General features: G+C 23.6%; 1 protein-coding gene across 1 annotated transcript; it reads left to right on the top strand.

The window, feature by feature from the left end:
- Window positions 1–141: 141 nt before the first annotated feature.
- On the top strand, window positions 142–1,099 carry PCYB_007500 (hypothetical protein; the record flags this gene model as incomplete). The annotated part of the gene is made up of 2 exons (XM_004228171.1): window positions 142–183; window positions 317–1,099. Coding segments are annotated over 2 exons (825 nt in total), but the record flags the coding sequence as incomplete, so codon positions are not given.
- Window positions 1,100–1,165: the final 66 nt, after the last annotated feature.

Raw genomic sequence — 1,165 nt, forward strand, 5'->3', positions numbered from 1 at the left:
ATATAATTTAATGATAATGCATGTTTATGTATATATATAATTTAATGGAAAATAAAAGATAATATATTCATGTGTTTATTAAAATTAAACACATATAAGTATTTATACGTCAGTATATTTTTTTTATCCCATTAATGTAATATGTCTGAAACTAAGGTGAATACAGAAGGATTAAGAATGCAAGTAATATTATATAATTTTATTTATGAAAATAATTTTTCATGTATATTTTTTTCGATTATCATATTATGCTCTACAAATAACAAAAATATTGTTATATAAATTATATTTAATATCTTTTATCTTTTATTATTAGTATCCCTTTTTAGAAAAAATATGGGCACATTATGATGAATTTAATCAAGCAGTAGAGCATTCGGACCCTCATAAATATTATTATCATGCGATATGCGAACAAGTTATGAAAAAAGTGCAAAATAATGAAAAATGGAACAATGATATATGTATAAAACTTATAAGAAATTTAAGAAATTTTCCTTCTATAAGGAATACGGATAAATATAATTCTGAACGTTGTAATAATTTAAACAGCTGGTTATATTACATAACAAAGAATTATGATGTTCATCAAAATTCTATTATGAAAATTTTCGATGTATATAAAGATAAAATGGAAATCGTAGGTCATGGCACACCCTACTGCAGTAAGTATTTATATAAAGATATATATAAAAACTCTGATGAAATAATAAAGTTAATAAATTTGAAAGAATATGAGAATGACATTTTAAGTATCTTAATGAATAATAATCATAATAATCACCGTTTATGTCTAAAATTCATTTTTGAATGTGCTAATAAATATAAGAAGATGAATAAAATATATTGCACTAATCAAACAATAAACAGTTCTGAAAAATCCTATATTTGTTCTGAATTACTGAAATTCATGAGATTGTTTACATCATACATTTCAACAAAAGAAGAATTAATAGAAAAACTTCCATCATTAGATGCTGAGGAAAGTGAAAAATTTCCCATTTGTTCATCCGATACAGGAAAAAAAGGAGTAAAATTAGAAAAAAAACAGAATTATATTACAGTGGAGTTTATCAATCTAGTACTCCTAGAAAAATTAGTATATCCTCCGCTATTGGTGCAATGGCTGGAATACCTCCCTTTTTAGCGCTAATATATAAGGTTA

The sequence above is a fragment of the Plasmodium cynomolgi genome, assembly GCF_000321355.1.
Source record: "Plasmodium cynomolgi strain B DNA, scaffold: 1336, whole genome shotgun sequence".
NCBI classification, from domain to species: Eukaryota; Apicomplexa; class Aconoidasida; order Haemosporida; family Plasmodiidae; genus Plasmodium; species Plasmodium cynomolgi.